Source organism: Penicillium cinerascens, assembly GCF_028974065.1.
Source record: "Penicillium cinerascens strain IBT 15544 chromosome Unknown scaffold_4_segment0_segment1, whole genome shotgun sequence".
Classification (NCBI taxonomy): Eukaryota; Fungi; Ascomycota; class Eurotiomycetes; order Eurotiales; family Aspergillaceae; genus Penicillium; species Penicillium cinerascens.
Genome location: NW_026695298.1, coordinates 543291 through 557957, shown reverse-complemented (window position 1 = coordinate 557957; position 14667 = coordinate 543291). Strand labels below are relative to the sequence as shown.

The 14667-nt window shown below is 51.3% G+C and overlaps 6 protein-coding genes across 6 annotated transcripts; 3 read left to right on the top strand and 3 right to left on the bottom strand.

Annotated features, from left to right (window-relative positions):
* Positions 1-111: 111 nt before the first annotated feature.
* Positions 112-1618, bottom strand: N7498_009300 (AIM24 family protein; the record flags this gene model as incomplete). Its single annotated transcript, XM_058456356.1, has 7 exons — positions 112-417; positions 474-693; positions 745-863; positions 916-1086; positions 1139-1210; positions 1268-1386; positions 1450-1618. 7 exons carry the CDS (start codon positions 1616-1618, stop codon positions 112-114), a joined length of 1176 nt encoding a protein of 391 aa, XP_058303255.1.
* Positions 1619-2024: 406 nt separating this feature from the next.
* atm1 (ATP-binding cassette Fe/S cluster precursor transporter ATM1) lies at positions 2025-4436 on the top strand (the record flags this gene model as incomplete). The annotated part of the gene is made up of 8 exons (XM_058456355.1): positions 2025-2102; positions 2173-2358; positions 2415-2474; positions 2531-2645; positions 2698-2966; positions 3016-4062; positions 4123-4339; positions 4390-4436. The coding sequence occupies 8 exons, from the start codon at positions 2025-2027 to the stop codon at positions 4434-4436; spliced, it is 2019 nt and encodes a 672-aa protein (XP_058303254.1).
* Positions 4437-5338: 902 nt separating this feature from the next.
* Positions 5339-5670, top strand: N7498_009298 (uncharacterized protein; the record flags this gene model as incomplete). The annotated part of the gene is made up of 2 exons (XM_058456354.1): positions 5339-5419; positions 5471-5670. Exons 1-2 carry the CDS (start codon positions 5392-5394, stop codon positions 5668-5670), a joined length of 228 nt encoding a protein of 75 aa, XP_058303253.1. The 5' UTR covers positions 5339-5391.
* Positions 5671-6426: 756 nt separating this feature from the next.
* Positions 6427-9630, bottom strand: N7498_009297 (VAC14 family protein; the record flags this gene model as incomplete). The annotated part of the gene is made up of 10 exons (XM_058456353.1): positions 6427-6859; positions 6914-7073; positions 7126-7205; positions 7263-7381; positions 7433-7537; positions 7587-8335; positions 8387-9050; positions 9113-9283; positions 9342-9504; positions 9563-9630. 10 exons carry the CDS (start codon positions 9628-9630, stop codon positions 6427-6429), a joined length of 2712 nt encoding a protein of 903 aa, XP_058303252.1.
* Positions 9631-10029: 399 nt separating this feature from the next.
* On the bottom strand, positions 10030-12280 carry N7498_009296 (uncharacterized protein; the record flags this gene model as incomplete). Its single annotated transcript, XM_058456352.1, has 3 exons — positions 10030-11307; positions 11375-11891; positions 11943-12280. The coding sequence occupies 3 exons, from the start codon at positions 12278-12280 to the stop codon at positions 10030-10032; spliced, it is 2133 nt and encodes a 710-aa protein (XP_058303251.1).
* A 508-nt stretch (positions 12281-12788) lies between these two features.
* Positions 12789-14663, top strand: N7498_009295 (MDR family MFS transporter; the record flags this gene model as incomplete). The annotated part of the gene is made up of 3 exons (XM_058456351.1): positions 12789-13441; positions 13497-13900; positions 13948-14663. 3 exons carry the CDS (start codon positions 12789-12791, stop codon positions 14661-14663), a joined length of 1773 nt encoding a protein of 590 aa, XP_058303250.1.
* Between the last annotated feature and the right edge of the window lie 4 nt (positions 14664-14667).

The following is a 14667-nucleotide window of genomic DNA, read 5'->3' as shown; positions in this document are numbered from 1 at the left end:
CGCGATACTGTACAGGATGCCCATAATACCATTCCTTGAGGAAAACCAACCGCCTTCAACCCGTACAGAAGCAAATGCAATGAGAAGAGATTAATCATTTGTGGTGGTGCTTCATAGCTCTTTCGTCTTGCCCACTTCCTCGAATTCTACTTTGCCGTCCTTGCGGATCTTAGCCACGCTTTGGCTGATTCCGTTCACCTCCCGGACGATGCTCTCAAACGAGCGAGAGATCTCAGGCTCTTGAATGGTATTGTTGGATTCCTTTCCTTGCTCAGCCTTCAGCTGACCGGGGAGGGAGGTGACGCCGCGAGGAGTGTCGGCGATCTCATTCACCTCGCGGCCTGACAGCACGTCGTTCAAGCGGGGCCCGCGCGACTGCACAAGAATGGTTGCCGGACCGTCGAATTGCATGAAGAGCTGGAAAAAACATTATTAATGGAAATTTCGTTGAGCCTCAGATGAATGGGACTTACTCTATCTCCCCAGATAGTCACCCGAGACCAAGTCCGCAGCTTGTGGAAGAAGCGCATAGTCCGCTTCCATGCTTCTGAACTAGAGACATTCTGGATGTACTTGTTGTTCTGCAGTAGCCTCGGCAGTGTCTTCAGGCCCGGAACCTGGAAGCTCAGAGTCGTGGATTTAAAGCGGTAAGGGCGAGGGGGGTTGGAGGACATGGTGTAGGCGACTATGTTGCTGTTTGCGCATTAGCAATGCCAGACCCGCATAGCTGGAGACAAGACGTACCTGGGGTGAGCAATATACTGCTCTCCATCTTTCAATTCGACGGAGTAGACCTGGCCGTTTCCAACTAGAGCTATTAACCCTCTTCCGGTCACCTCGGAACTTCCCCAGTGAGAAATGCTCTGCCGCAAGTTAGCCCGAAGCTACCTTCCTCATATTTAGAAGAGCACAAACCAGGCCAGTGTTAATAGTGGGCTTGATAGACAGAGACCGGCCGGTCCATGCCAGCAAAGCGCGACGCTGAGCAACCATCCAGTCCACAGATCCATTGAGATTCACCACGGCGAAAGAAGTAGTGGGAGATCGAACTGAGATGAGGGCTGTGACGGGGCTTGCCGAGGAGACCTATGTCACGGTCAATCACTGCTTGGAAATCGATAACAAACATGCACCATACCTTCTGATAGAGAAAAGGCACTCCAACAACCGCCCTTCGGAAGGGCTCGAGGACGCTCAATGTTGAAACCACCTGCAATCACAATGTCAACCACAATCTCAAAAACCAGGATGTCATGCGACTGCATACATTATCGGCCTTTCCGCTCAATCCAACCAAGGTTCCTCGGCGCGTGTATAGGTTTTGCGAGGCCGAAAGCGAGACGGAAAGAAGGGAGTACGGGGCACCAACGACATCGAATCGCGCATCTATAGAATTGCTATGTTAGTTTGGATGTATCTTTTTAAATCATAACCGTAAACAGGACATACCACGGGATTCAACGTAACTAGGCGTGTTTGCGAGGGGTAGGTTGGCGCCGTTGGCGGGCTCCTCGGAGGGTGTTGCGCGAATCTGAACGCATCTTGTCTGACGGTGCACGCGAGGGACGACTCTAGTCCAGGAAAGAGTCCGGACACCTCGCTGGAGCGTTGTTCGCATGGTGCCTGAAGAAGGAACTGTTTCCGGGAAGAGAACTTTACGTCAGTTTGGGGAGCTGCGCAGGTCGGGAAATCGTGGCGCCGACCGCCTCAACTTGTACACTTCGATTGCGACATTGACCATATTGCGACATTGCGATTGACGAACTCGCTCAAATTTCCTTTTTCTTACTCCATACTTATCGTCTCTTCTTGTTGACCACCCCCGACGGTCCCTAGGCTTATTCGGACGCTTTGCTCCGAAGCCGGCGGCTCCCAAGGTTTCCCCACGAGCTGTCGCAGCTGCGGACGCCATTCCCCTCGCCCTTTTACTATGCGCCCCTGATCCCCAATCGCTACATCCGAACCTCCTTGGACAAAATATCTTGATTATAAGCAGCGATGCTGCTCAGAGCCGCGCGGTCGCCATGCTGGCGTCCGGCGCGGTACGCCCATCCGAGCTTCGCCAGCCGGGCACCGTGGACGAGACCGAGTGCTACACAGCTGTGCGTTTTTACCTCTAGTGGACGATTACAAAACCAATCAACCGATGGCAAAGATCCGATGACCGTGAAGCCCGGTTCTTCCGCCGTTCCTTCCTCACAACTCACAGACGGCAATGCCGCCCAACAATCGAAAGAGGCCGCCGACGCGAAGGCTGCAAAGAAGGAGTTGCTAGGCGAGACAGCCCAGGCAAGCAAGGAACAGAGGAAGGCAGACTGGGCTATCATGAGAGAAATGGCCAAGTACCTTTGGCCGAAGGTAATGCTTCGTGGTATTTCCCCGCCGGGCTCGGAACGTACTGACCGAGTATGTAGGATGACTGGGGCACGAAGATTCGTGTGGGATCTGCACTGTCATTGCTGATCGGAGCCAAGGTTAGTCGTGCTTGGGAATTGTTGGATCGTGCCATGGGTACTGACCACAAATCTAGATTCTTAATGTAGAGGTGCCTTTCTACTTCAAGAACATCGTCGACTCTATGAACGTGGACTTTGCCTCTGTTGGTGGGACTGCGTATACCGTTGCAGGCTCCATGATCATAGCTTGTAAGAACCCCCAGCCCAATGTAAACAGACAGGTCTAACGGGGACATTGCAGACGGCGCGACTCGAATTGGAGCAACACTCTTCCAGGAACTTCGCAATGCAGTGTTTGCGAGCGTCGCGCAAAAGGCCATTCGAAAGGTGGCTAGCAATGTTTTCGAACATCTTCTGAGACTGGACCTCAACTTCCATCTCTCGCGCCAGACCGGTGGTTTGACACGTGCCATTGACCGTGGAACAAAGGGTATCAGTTTCTTACTGACCTCGATGGTCTTCCACGTTGTCCCGACTGCGCTCGAGATCTCTCTCGTTTGCGGTATTCTTGTAGGATCACCCGCTCCGTAATGTCAAACGTCGACTAACCCGCTCCTAGACCTACCAATATGGCTTCCGATTTGCTGCCATCACGGCTACGACCATGCTTGCGTATACGGCGTTCACAATCACCACAACTGCCTGGCGCACCAAGTTCCGCCGTCAAGCCAATGCAGCCGATAACCGTGGGGCTACCGTGGCAGTTGATTCGCTCATTAACTACGAAGCCGTCAAGTATTTCAACAACGAGAAGTTTGAGGTGGCCCGATATGACAAGGCCCTGAAGAACTACGAGGACGCATCGATCAAGGTGACAACGTCCCTGGCCTTCCTCAACTCTGGCCAAAACCTGATCTTTTCAAGCGCGCTGGCCGCCATGATGTACCTGGCTTGCGACGGAGTCGCCACCGGTGCTTTGACGGTTGGTGATCTGGTCATGGTCAACCAGCTGGTCTTCCAGCTCTCCGTGCCCCTCAACTTCCTGGGATCGGTATACCGTGAACTGCGTCAGTCTCTGCTGGACATGGAGACACTATTCAACCTGCAAAAGGTCAACGTAACCATCAAGGAGCGACCCAACGCCAAAGCACTGGAGCTGAAGCGTGGCGGCGAGATTCGTTTCGAGAACGTCACCTTTGGCTACCACCCCGACCGACCAATTCTGAAAAATGCCACTTTTACCATCCCCGCCGGCTCGAAGTTTGCCATTGTCGGTCCTAGTGGCTGCGGCAAATCTACAATCCTGCGTCTGTTGTTCCGATTTTATGACACGCAGTCTGGCCGGATCTTGGTTGATGGCCAAGACGTGCGCGACGTCACACTCGACAGCCTTCGCAAAGCGATCGGAGTGGTCCCACAAGACACCCCGCTGTTCAACGATACGATTGCCCACAACATCCGCTACGGACGAATCGACGCATCGGACGAGGAGGTGCGCCATGCGGCAGAGCGAGCACGCATTCACGAACTGATCGAACGCTTGCCGGATGGATACGAGACTGCAGTTGGCGAGCGAGGCATGATGATTTCGGGCGGAGAGAAACAACGACTAGCGATTTCTCGTCTGATTCTGAAAGACCCGCAGCTTTTGTTCTTTGACGAAGCGGTAAGTTTGAACTCCCCCCAGTTCCCCGATAGACGGATTGGTGGCTGATAAGACGCGTAGACCTCCGCCCTCGACACCTACACCGAACAGGCACTCCTGCAAAACATCAACAGCATTCTCAAGGATAAGAGCCGCACGAGTGTGTTTGTGGCGCATCGCCTGCGTACCATCTGTGACAGTGACCAGATTCTGGTGCTGAAGGACGGCCATGTGGTGGAGACCGGTTCGCACCGTGAGCTCCTGGATCTAGGCGGCGTGTATGCGGAACTGTGGAACGGTAAGTGTATTTCTATCGATGGCTTCCAACTCTTGCTGACTGCGAAAAAGCCCAGGAAACGTCGCTGCAGGACGGTGAGCCGCCGGAGGAGGCGTAGTACAGAGTTAGACAACCAAGTACAGACAAGGCGATTAAAAGTAATTGAAATGCAAATATGCAGTAAAATGACCGACACATCTTGAATCTGCGTATTCGATCCAGTCGGAGTTGAAACTAGATTTCACGAACTATCCAAGTCGGCGTGGATGTGACTATCGACTCGATGCTCCTCAATAGTTCGGGCCAAGCATCGCTTATTAGCAGAATAACCATGTTCGGACTAACGTCACGGCATAGTTCGCGAACCATGCCTGTCCACCGGCGGCAATCCGTTTCAAACCCTATTGTTCAACTCGCGTTAATTAAAAAACAATTCAGATGAAACTTAAGAGCCAGGCTAGAACGCGCTAGCCAAGCGCTAGCCACGAACTAAGAAGCTGGACCTGGCCAGAGTGTGTTTTGACTCCACGCTTAACCGCTCGTTTTCCCCACTTGGTCAAATTCCCCTTTCTCTGGCCTTCTTCTTCTTATCTGCATTGCTTCTCGATCCCAGCCATTCATTTCCGGGGATATTCCCAGTTCATTCATTTTCATCTCCACGTGCAGGTCCGCAGGTCCGCAGGTCCGCAGGTCCGCAGGTCCGGGGAAACACATTCCTTGCATTTGACGCTTCGACGCAGCATCCCTTTGTGGCACCCGCTAGTTGCAGCCCGCCGAGCCCTCGTGCGCCCTCCAACACCCCCTCAGCGCTTACGTCCCCCTCCCCCTTTCCTCGTGGGAATACCTGGTGAGAGATGACCCGAACTAGCAATTCGAGGAACGACTTCTGACCCGTTCTTACGCAGTACCGTGGTTGTTGACATCCCGCCGTTGCCGATACCCAACCTCTGCCAGCCCACTGTGCGAACGACTCCCGATTTCCATATATAGGAACCGCCAGGTCCCTCCACGTGTTCTAGACACGTTCACAATCTCAAAGAGACAGTGAACTCGACAATTAGTCACTCGCCAAAATGGGACTGATCGATAAACTCCAAGCCAGTACGTCGAATCTTACAACCATCACCAATACATCCCACTAACACACAGCAGAACTCGAGCTGTACCGCCTCGAGCAGCGCTACGCCCGCCGCAAGCACCGTACCACCTTCTCCACGGGCGCTACATACGTCGACGGCGAATACGTCTTCACCGGCGCCAACTCACCCACCAGCACCGTCTCCAAACAATCAACCGGCAGCTGGCGTCCCTCGATCGGACGCAGCGGATCGTCAGAATCGCGCTTCCGGTGATCGGCTCGCGTTTCTGCTTTCCGTCTTTGGTATCGGCGCCTTTGATATTTTACCGGATCTATACTGCGCTTAGCATTGCTCTTTGAAGCTTCGCATGACGTACCTGCGAAGATCGATGACCCTCTTGCAGTCGCCCGTGTCTGGAATTATTTTTTTTCTTTCCCCGTGGGCGGCTCTGAGCCAATATTTGAGAGTTTAGTCTCTGATAAACTTGGCTTTGACTGATATACGTCTACTTTACGCCTTCTCTCCTTCTCTCCGCCCCCTTTATCTCCGCATCGTGGTTTCGCGAGCATATACCATGTCTACTTCTCCTGTGCATTTTTTAACATTCGTTTTTGCATTCGATTTGCCTTCTCTGTTTATAACGTTGAAACTCGTTGGTTCTGGTGGAACGGTGTCTTTCGAATCCATTCACGAAGTACGTGTTTCGAAGCACTCGTTCCGATATTGGATAGATTAGAAGATAACAGAAAATGTTTATCCATTATCCAATTACATCATGTCCCGCCTTCAGGTGTGTCCCACTGGAACAATAGATCAAACACTACCAACAGGGTTGCAGCCTAGATTGGGAATGTTTCTGAGCTTAATCATAGAATAGCATTGCCCCGAGGTAAAATGCTTTTGTTTACATGGGAACTAAGCTATAGCACATACGGAGTAGCTTGTTTCGCAACGGAGAGAAATAATGAAGTGGTGGAACTGCTTTTGATTATTTCTCCCTGTACACAGGCAAAAGAAAGTTGTCTGGAATCATCGCTTCGACTTGCGTCCTCCGATGCCTAACCGGCCCAAATTCGGAAGACTCGATTTGTGCTTTTGTGAAGACCCTAATAGGGACGAGGATCCTACTTTTGGATCCAGTGCCCCGCGGTTTCCATTCCCTCCCAAAGCAGAGCCTGGTACACCGAGTCCGACACTAGGGCCAGGACCGCGTGGTGGGTCGGGGAGACCCGATCGGTCTCTGGTCCTGTCCGTAGTCGCAGCTGAGAGGGCGGCAGTGAGGGAGGGGCTCTGGAGAGTATCTGTGGGGTCGAGCGAATGTCGCTGCGCAGTTTGAGACCGGCGTGCACGTTCCTGAACGGCCTTGAATTTGTCGAGGAGCTCAACCCAGCGAATGTTGCCGTCTTCGCGTTTCAGGCGGGTGCCGGTGGGACGGTCGTACGACGGCGCTGTTTGGGCGGTGCTAGAGGATGTCAGTGTGGGTGGTCGCGATGACGGGGTTTGGCAAGTTCCATACCTGCGGGGCCCGCCGTAGAGAAATCCGATGTTGCTGACGCTGTTCAGTCGATTCTTGAGTGCGGCGAAGGCTGAACTTTGAGGGAGAAGCATGAGGACGCCGTATAGGCACTTGTAGAGGTAGGGATATTTTTCTGGCTCGAGGAGCTGGAGTCGGAGGTCTAGTAGGCATTGTTAGGACCGAATCGTTTTGGCAACACAAGGACAACAAACAGGTAAATACGGGAGATTCGAGTAGCTGCACCAGTTTATCGATCTGGATGAGCATGTTGACGGTCATTTCGAGCTCGGCGCTGGATTTTCAAGTCAGAACAGTTCATTGGCGGAGAGTTTGCAGGTTGCATCCTTACAAAATCTGGAGAAGATTATAGGCTTGTTCATAAGCCTGAGCAAGGAGACACAAGGAGAAAGTGGAAACAGCATTGTGGCACCATGACCGGAAAAGAGCGACGAAAAACAATTGCCCCTCCTATAGGGCGTCAGTGATCGATAGAACCAAGAGTGTGCCAAAGAAACGTACTGCTGAGTTGGGATTTCGTAAGCGCTTTCTCATATCGGACAGCTCGGGTGCTGTAATAAGGTTGTTATTCAGGTTTTGCACCATGATGCTTGCAAACTCAATGTCCTCGGAGATGTTAGTATTAGTGTTTCACCCAAGATACTCATAAACTCACTTCTTCCTTCTCGAGACAATCTGCAAGAGTCCGATAGATGCGTTCCGGACTCAAATTCAGACACAGCTGTCTGATAATCAGATTTCCACGGACCTCCAGCAAGTGCCGATCCGTTGAAAAGAGCTGTAACAGATTCACCATGAACGAAGTAAAGTAGTTGTCTTCGCTATTTCGCGAAATCTGCGACAGGAGCTGAAGGTCCTTGGTCACAACTGCTTCCGCAGGGTCCGAGAGAGTTTTCAAAAGAGCCGGGAACGTGCCATCGTTGAAAGCAACCACCTTGCGGGGAGCTTTACGATGTAACATGATAAGCCACGAGAGTGCAGCTACCCGAGTGGCTTCATTCTCATTAAGGAACTGCAAGGTAAGCGAACTAACAGCTGCGGCGTAATCGAGATCGGCCGGCTGAACAGGCGCCGAAATAATACTACCGCGCGGTGTTGCTGGCCTGGAGGCCTCTTTAGAAATCTCTGAAGACTTTCTTTCTATGCTTTCCTTGCTGGGTGCGGCAGAAGGGACTTTGGAAGCATTCCAGGCTGATTCGTCGGTTGTATCATCAGAAAGAGAGTAGATGTATTCGAGGAGAGATTTGTTGACTCTGTTTGCTGCTTGTCGCACCGAGTCCGAACCACTAGACATTGCCGGCAGCACCTGGGTTAGGAGTCGTGGGACAAAGGGAAGGATATCTTCGGGGCTGAATTCAAAAAAGGCGTCGACCCAGCGGAGTGCAGTGAGTTGCATTTCCTCATCTGTGGCCTGTAAGTTTCAAGACTCGAGGTATGGGGAATGGGAAAAACTACCATATGAGGTATCCACGAAGCTGACAAGAATATCCAAGATTTTTGGAAAGTCGATCTGCACATCCTGTCCCGGAATCCAGTCGCCATCGGTCTGGATCATGTCCTCATCAAAGAGTGACCCCGATGCAGAATCATCGACGGCTATATCATCCTTGGTCTCACCCGTCTGCTCGGTTTTGTAACTCTCAGTATCGCTTGCGGCAGAACGTCTCCTGCTCTGCTGTCCCTTTCGACCCTCCTCAATTCCTTTCTTTAGCCGAGTGATTCGCTTTATCTCAGAAAGGAATCGATCCAAGAGTGCCTGGGTAGCAACGTTCACGTCCCTATCGGGACCACCGAGGAACTTTATCAACCCTTCCAAGAACTCGGGCAGATAGGACACCAGTTCCAGGTCGGGGACGGTATCGAGCAAAGTCAACCACGAGACCAGGAAATTGCGAGTGTACGGCCCGATCACATGAATCCGATCCTTGAGCAAAGGAATGAATCTCGCGAGGGAGAAGGCCGTAGGCAATTCCGCGTCATCGAACTCGGTTGGATCTTCCTTCTCTGAAAGCTGTAGCACAGACACATACGAAGCTGCAGATTCAGCGACAATGTCCTTTACCAAACGGTCGAGAAGTTCCGCTCCATTTTTCACCGAAAGCTCCGAGTCGGACGCTAGCTATCCAGCAAAAGCAAATCAGCACCGGATACAATGATGAACAATAATATGCCCAATCTCACCTTGGCCAACGCATCGAAAATGTCATTGAAGAAAGGTAGAATCTCTCCCTTGGCCACCTTGGCAATGTTGTACATGCTCTCGCAAGCATAGTACCGGACTCGAGCATCTTGATCCGAGAAGCACGCCAAGACCGGAGGCACAATCTCCTTCAAATATGTTGCGACTCCTTCCTAAATCACAGGTATCAGCCCGAGCTCCCTCGCTTCTCTTTGCAGTGCCGTGACTCACTGATCCCAGGGCAATCGAGGCAGCGGCGAGGCCAATTAAACCACCGTTTCGAGCGTGGGGTTGGTGTACAGCGTATGCATAGTCGTGGCAGAGCTGTTCGACGATCTTTTGAATCTTCGCGTGTTCTCCTTTGAAAACGGCGTCCCGAACTATTTTCTCTAACCTGCAGTGTCGCGTGTTAGCAGAGGTTCACCGACCTCCACAGCTTCCAGACAACGTACTCCAAGGCTCCCTGCTTTCGCTTGTCGTAGAGCTTGTCATTGAGCAACCGCTGGATTGATTGATCCATCTCTCCAAAGTGCGGAGAAAGCTGTCCCGAGCTCCGATCATGCACTGTTCATGGCGGAGGGTCGCGTCGATCGGGGGTTCGAGTCACAGTGGAGGGTGGATTATTGTCGGAAGTTGCCGGTAAAGGTAGCTTGAGTGTTCCTGGAAGGCTGAGCTCGTTGTCTGCACTTCGAGAGCTCTAGGGAGGGGGAGGAAGATGCGTTGTCAACGCGGAGATGGGGTGCCTAAGCGCGGTGTGACGTATTGTCAGCACCGGGGCTCATCTCGGCCCGAGATACGAATCTACTCTTTCTTGACTGCGCAAGATGAGACAAAAGTTAGTAAACATTTATTTAGAATTGATATCTGGTTCAATTCTTTATTTTACGATTCCTCTCTCTGCATCATATGCCTCCATCCATCAGAAGCTACCTTGCGGGAAGTTGGATCCCGAACCACTGAGAAAACCGCCTAGGACTCCAGGTTGCATCAAATATGCCCAATTTGTCTGGTCATAGTTTCCAAATGCAGCTCCGTATATGTCAGTTGTGGGATCCAGAGCGGGCATCGCTATATTGTCATCAACAACCCCCTCTGAGGCCTGGAACATTCTTCCGGATCCAAGTAGTTGACTCCCAGGCTGGGACCCATGACCTTCATCTTGTGCAGATTGAGGGCCCCCTTGAGACGATTTCATGTCTGTATTGTGTTGGCGGTGCAAAGCTACCAGACTCGGTGGCTCGACGGACCTGCCAAGCCGAAGCTCAGCTTCCTCACGGGCATCCCAGGCTTTGATTGTAGCGTGCATAAACGCAACATGCATGGGGTTTCCTATGTTGCTCACAAAGTTTCGATGCTCATGGTTTTCGCTGATAACTCTCCATGCACGCTCGCACAGCTCGCCCGTCGTGCGCTGGCGCAACTCACTTATGAGAAAAATGTAGCCGGGCAGAGGTCCTAGGATCTGGGTGTACCACAAGAAGCCGCGGAGACTTTCAGTGGTATAGATCACATCGTCATACTCTAGCATCTCGATAGCGGTCAGAAAGAGAGCATCGCGTTCGCGACTGTTGAGGCTCGAAGTGGGAATCCCTCGACACATAAACTCGACGACGCGAAGTTTGCACAGTGCGCTCCGCGTTGCCATCAAAGTGAGGAGCTGAACGGGGATCTTCGGATCGCAATGCTTCAAGTAGACTGATTCAATGTAGGAGCAATATTTATCCAGATCATGAGAAGATGGGCGACATCCTTCACCAGTGGTAGTATCGGGAGACGACGCCGAGTTGCTGCGTTGCTGCGGGTTCTTGATAGTTGTGGAATTGGGCCGAATGCTGGTCGGATCAGCGGCGATAAGTAGCTCAAGGCATGCGAGACAAAAGAGCATCTCCGTTGGGCCGGTATAAGGTTTGGGTGGATCTTTAGAATGCAGATGCAAGTCCGCATCGTTTATGTTAAGAGGAAGGCGGCAATCTGATCCGCAGGAAGAAAGAGCTGTGATGGCGGAGCCCGTCATTTCCGCCATTCGTTTGTCTATTGCAGCCAGCTGCCACCAGAGTCGTCTTCGATGCTCAGTCTCAAAGGGTGATAGGCCGAATTGAGCACCGTCTCGATGTACACCCAGACGAGTTGCCATGCGCACGGCAATGCCAATTAGGCAAAACAGAGATCGAGGGTCAATGTTCCGACCAGCACTGCGCTAGATATGGAGAATTGGTAAGTACAGAGCAGAACGGCAAGAATCAAACACAAAAGGTATGTCTTACAAGATACAAAAAATAAGCCTGCAGTACCATGAGCTCATTGGATCTCATAAAGTTTGCATTGATCAAGGCTTGTTGCGAGGCTTCACTAAACCGACTCAGCACCAGAACCTTGGACTCGCCAAAGGTAGCTTGAGTCTCCTCATCTGTCATTGATTTGACTGCAATGAGATAGATGCTGAACATCAGGGCTTCGAGAGGCTTGGAAACTTTCGAAAGGTCGGCACTTGCCCCGACAATTTGAGGCTGCAAAGTGGGAACATGACTGATCTTCAGCAGTGGGTTTACGTTGCTGATGTAAATCTGCCAGAGTTGAAAGATCTGGATTGCCGATGGGTGCAAGTGGGTTATGCGTTTCGATGAGCCACCCACGCCGAAGGGAAATGAATCAATGTCGTTGGTGAACATTTTGTCAAAGGCATGATGAATTGGAGGCGGATCAACCTCTTCATCATCGGAATTTTGTAACAGGTCATATGTTGTCCGATATTCATCATAATATGCAAACCATTTAGAGCGTCTGTATAGAGGTAAGCTCGGTCAACGTACTTGAAACAGAGGACAGACGAACCTCTGACGGTCTTCGCGTTGGGGGGTGCGATTTTGAATACCGCTCTCTGGAGATGTCTTAAATTCCACGGTATTAGTCTCCAGCTCGGCGGCGTCGTCTCCAACATCGCTAGCAGAATCGAAGTCGACACCATGCTGGGTCATAAGCGCTTCATACTTCTTAAGCCGTTCGATTAAGTCTCGTTCGTGTTGTTTCTTCTTCCTCCGTCTTGCCGGCTGTGGTGCCGCCACTTTGCACTCCACCTGTGCCCTAACGCAGTTTGTGCACGGCTTCTGCTGGTCACAGCGGACCTTGCGCTGCTGGCATAGGACACAGGAATGACCTCGCGTCAGACTCATAATGAAGTATAATCGGGGCCTCGGGACCTCGAGGAAGAAGCATCCAAGAATATATTATAGATGAAACAGCAATCACTAATCAACCAGATAACTTCAAGGCCGCAAATTCGAGGATGTGAGGAGATACCACGAGTGTCGGGAACAGAATGATTTCGGTCCCGAACGACGTTCTTCGGTCCCGTCGTCATCCACTACGACCGGCGCTAAACCCGATGTGTCCGTTTCTGTACATTTCCTTCTCGGGGAATATCAACTTTTAAAAGAGTTTTGCACCTTTTTTACTTTTGAAAGGCGGGACCGAAAGCTCTCAGGTCTCTCGGAATTAATTTGACTAGCTCGTCAAGTCCTTAAATATGACTCTTCCACCAGTGGCACTATAAAGTCTTCCAGATCCGACACCTACTTCTCTTAATCTTCTATTTGGTATGATCATTCATACTCACTCCTTCCTTGATCGACTGGAGGCTCTGTCAGTTAATCTGGGCATTCAAACCACCAAAGTTTTATCATGGCTGGCTCTACCTCAATCAGCGATCAATCAACCCAGGCCGAAAAAACCAAGGAGATTGACCCAACCCAATCCGACATTGAGAAGCAAGATGCATCCTCAAAAGAAACAACTAATCAACCAGCTGGAAAACCAGGTCCTCCGGGGGGCCCACCAGGCATCCAGTACGCACCCAAGACGCTCAAATTCTGGCTGATAATGGTCTCCAACTTTCTATCCCTTTTCATCGTCGCCCTCGATCGAACGATCCTCACGACAGCTATTCCACGAATTACAGACGAATTTAACAGCCTCGGTGACATTGGCTGGTACGCTTCAGCATACATGCTCACAAGCGCAACCTCCCAGCTGTTGTTTGGTCGCATCTATAAGTTCTATAACATGAAATGGGTTTTCTTGGGATCAATGATCGTCTTTGAGATCGGCTCGGCTGTGTCCGGTGCTGCTCCATCCTCGAATGCATTCATTGCTGGGCGAGCTATTGCTGGTTTTGCATCGGCTGGTATTTTTTCTGGGTGCATGCTCATTATCATTCCTTTGGTCCCACTTCATAAGCGGCCTATGTTCCAGGCTGCCTTCGGAGCTGTTTTTGGCATTGCTTCTGTTATGGGGCCGCTTATTGGGGGTGGTTTTACTAGTAGTGTTACTTGGAGGTATGTTATGAGACGGAACTTTTCACGAATAGTGATTGACAGACTATGCATTTAGGTGGTGCTTTTATATTAATCTTCCTATCGGCGCAGCCACCTGGGTGTTCATGGCCTTGGTTTGGCATCCCGAGAAGGTCCACCGCGAACCCGCCCCTATCACAACACACATCAAACGCCTCGATCCTCTGGGTACCTTTTTCTTGGTCCCGGCGATTGTGTGTCTCCTGCTGGCCTTTCAATGGGGTGGCTCGACGTATGCTTGGAGCAGTGGCCGCATCATCGCCCTGTTCGTTCTTTTTGGAGTTCTGATAATGGCTTTCGCCGCCGTTCAGATACTCATGCCCGAGACGGCAACAATACCTGCCAGGATCATCACTCGTAGGAGTATCCTAAGCGCAGCCCTCTTCACGTTCTGTGCAGCGGGGTCCATGATGATGATGATTTACTACATTCCAATTTGGTGTAAGTGCCTGCCCAACATCAGTCGTTCATTCGCTAATTGCACCCAGTCCAAACCGTCAAACTGGTCAACCCTGTTAAGTCCGGGATTCATACTTTGCCCGTCGTGCTCAGTCTAGTCGTTGCAAGCTTTGTCTCCGGTTTCATTACCCAAAGGATTGGATACTACGTCCCCACAATGATCCTTTGCCCTTGTATTATGTCTGTTGGACTTGGTCTGATGTCAACCTTCCAGCTGGACACCGGCTCGTCACATTGGATCGGCTACCAGTTCTTATGTGGATTTGGCCTGGGTCTTGGAATGCAGACCTCTGGCCTTGTCGTGCAAAGGGTTCTCCCGTTCTCTGACGTGCCAATGGGAATCGCCCTCATGTTCTTCGTTCAGCAAATCGGTGGCTGTATTTTTGTCACTGTTGGCCAGACGATTTTGAGCAATCTTCTTGTTTCCGAGCTCACGGGTGTTCCGGGTATAGACCCGAGCCAGATTGTCAATCAAGGTGCCACGAAATTGGCATCTTTGGTTGCGCCAGATAATCTTGTTCTGGTTCAGCGGGCTTATAACTCGGCTTGTACGAGGATCTTCCTTGCTTCCATGGGTTTAGCCTTTGCTGCACTTCTCAGCTCCCTTGGTATGGAGTGGAAGAGCATCAAGAAGGGAAAGAATGGCCAAGATGGTGCAGGTGGATCTGATGCTCGCAGTGCCAGTGGTGAGAATGAGGACCAAAAGTCAGACACGTGCCAAGGAACGGAGCATAAGGACTCTTAGAGTA